The sequence below is a fragment of the Nilaparvata lugens genome, chromosome 2 (genome assembly GCF_014356525.2).
Source record: "Nilaparvata lugens isolate BPH chromosome 2, ASM1435652v1, whole genome shotgun sequence".
Taxonomy (NCBI): Eukaryota; Metazoa; Arthropoda; class Insecta; order Hemiptera; family Delphacidae; genus Nilaparvata; species Nilaparvata lugens.
The window spans coordinates 95,999,285-96,001,140 of NC_052505.1; the positions used below are offsets into that span (position 1 = coordinate 95,999,285).

Here is a 1,856-nt window from a genome sequence, read left to right on the forward strand (position 1 = left end):
GTTGTGAGGAAATATCACATACTTTTGTCGATTTGTTATCCTAACCTCTATGTAATTTAGAAGTGTGATTATTTTATTATTTCGTACTATTTTATTATTTCGTTCTCTTTTAACTACAATAATAAAAGTTATAATTTATTCTTATATTAGATTTCAAAATATAATCATTTACCGTTTCAAGAATCTTGATATTTCAAGACATTACCGGTAAACTTGATCACTACTGTATTGTAAAAAGTAGACCTAACACCTTTCATCTTGCACACTCTAAGATTGCAAATAGAGATAGAACCATATTTAGTGTTAATCGTTGAGAATTAGATTAATTATTTTATAAATGATTATACAAGCTTACTGTGATTTAAGGATTCTTAAAAGTTAAGGATTTTTTTTCTTATAAGTCAAGCATCAGGATTGTTGATTAGGGCAAACTATACTGAATATTTATATTTCATTCAATATCTCAAGGTGTCGATAAATTTCGTTCAACTCATGTATTTTGAACTTGATGAACAAGCTCTAGTCATGCTCAGCGCAACAACCGTTTCTTTTGCTAATGAAAAAAAATCTTTCACCTGCTCACAATTGAGTTAGGGTACACGGTATCCAAATAAATATTGATTTTATGTAAAAATTGTTTTCTTTTCTAGACTGTTCTTTTTAGACAATTAAAAATTTGATGAAAGGTGAGTTGGCACTGGACGTGCGATTACACCCTGTTCCGTGAAGAAACAATGAGTCTCTGAAGTTTGTTTACTGAAGTAATAAGATTATTCAAGAAACTGAATCAAAATGAAAGAAGTTGAAGTTAAACATTCAAATTTACGGGATCGTCTCGAAGAAATTGTATCTGAAAGTAAGTATTGTTACACTTTTTCATATTTTTTATTTATATTTCTTCTTTTTTTCAAGCACTATTTAACTGCTTGTATAATCTATAATGTCATAGCGACGACTTGAGCCGAGCCGCTAGAGTCTTCATTAAGGAATTGCAACTTTACATGAAATGTATTATAGCATGTACGGTTGGCTCCATGGACGCGATATTAATAAGTTAAGTTAAGATCCATGCGTCTGCTACACCCTTTATAAGGGTCAAAACATATAGAGGAGCGGAGAAGTTAGCCAAGAGTGTTGTAAAGTAATTCATGTATTCAAAATTTGTGTGAAACATAGCGAAGAGGAGAAGGTAGTGTGAAGCTGGGACACTTATAGTCCGAACAAAATTACTTTTGACTTAGAGGGATATGCGCAGCTGAGAGGTAGGGATACAACGGCGCGATGTTGCCGTTCTAAATCGGCCAGCGTTCTCCAATTTCCAGTGAGAGCTCAAGTGTGCATGCTACACATACGAAGTTTCCTGTCTGAAATCACTGAGTCCAATCGACAAATTGGCAACTGCGCTGCTACCCATGACTATTCATGTGTAATAGGCTGATCTCCCTCCATTTCTCTGCGCCGTATATTCCTCCGAGTCAAAAGTAGTTTTGTACGGACTATAGATGTCTGCATTACTTTTCGACAATCTCTGCTACCCTCCACCCTCGCCGTTCCACTAAGTTTTGACCCCAAGGTGGGCCGTCCAATAGAACCGTTTTCGTCCCAATTAAAGTGCGAGATAAATTACTTTTAACACGGCTCTTTCTCGAATACGGAGAGGTCCGATGCTCTATCCTCACTAATCACTCCCACTACCTAGCAGCATTCTCCTCTTTTGTGTCTGAGAGAGCTGTTGGACGCGACGCGGCAACACTTTCCTCCATTTATTGCTGGCAAAGTTCCAAGAAGTGAACTGGTCAGCAGGGTATATTGGTTTGTGTATGTTACGGAGATGTGTTCGTCACAAAGAACATGAA

At 36.4% G+C, this 1,856-nt stretch overlaps 1 protein-coding gene across 1 annotated transcript in view; it reads left to right on the forward strand.

The window, feature by feature from the left end:
- Positions 1-722: 722 nt before the first annotated feature.
- The window catches only part of LOC111050476 (protein pigeon-like), a 46,029-nt gene continuing 44,895 nt past the window's right edge, over positions 723-1,856 (forward strand). The window contains exon 1 of the mRNA XM_039420291.1: positions 723-856. Coding sequence (XP_039276225.1) covers positions 793-856 — 64 coding nt within the window. The 5' untranslated portion in view covers positions 723-792. The remainder of the gene's footprint in view (positions 857-1,856) is intronic.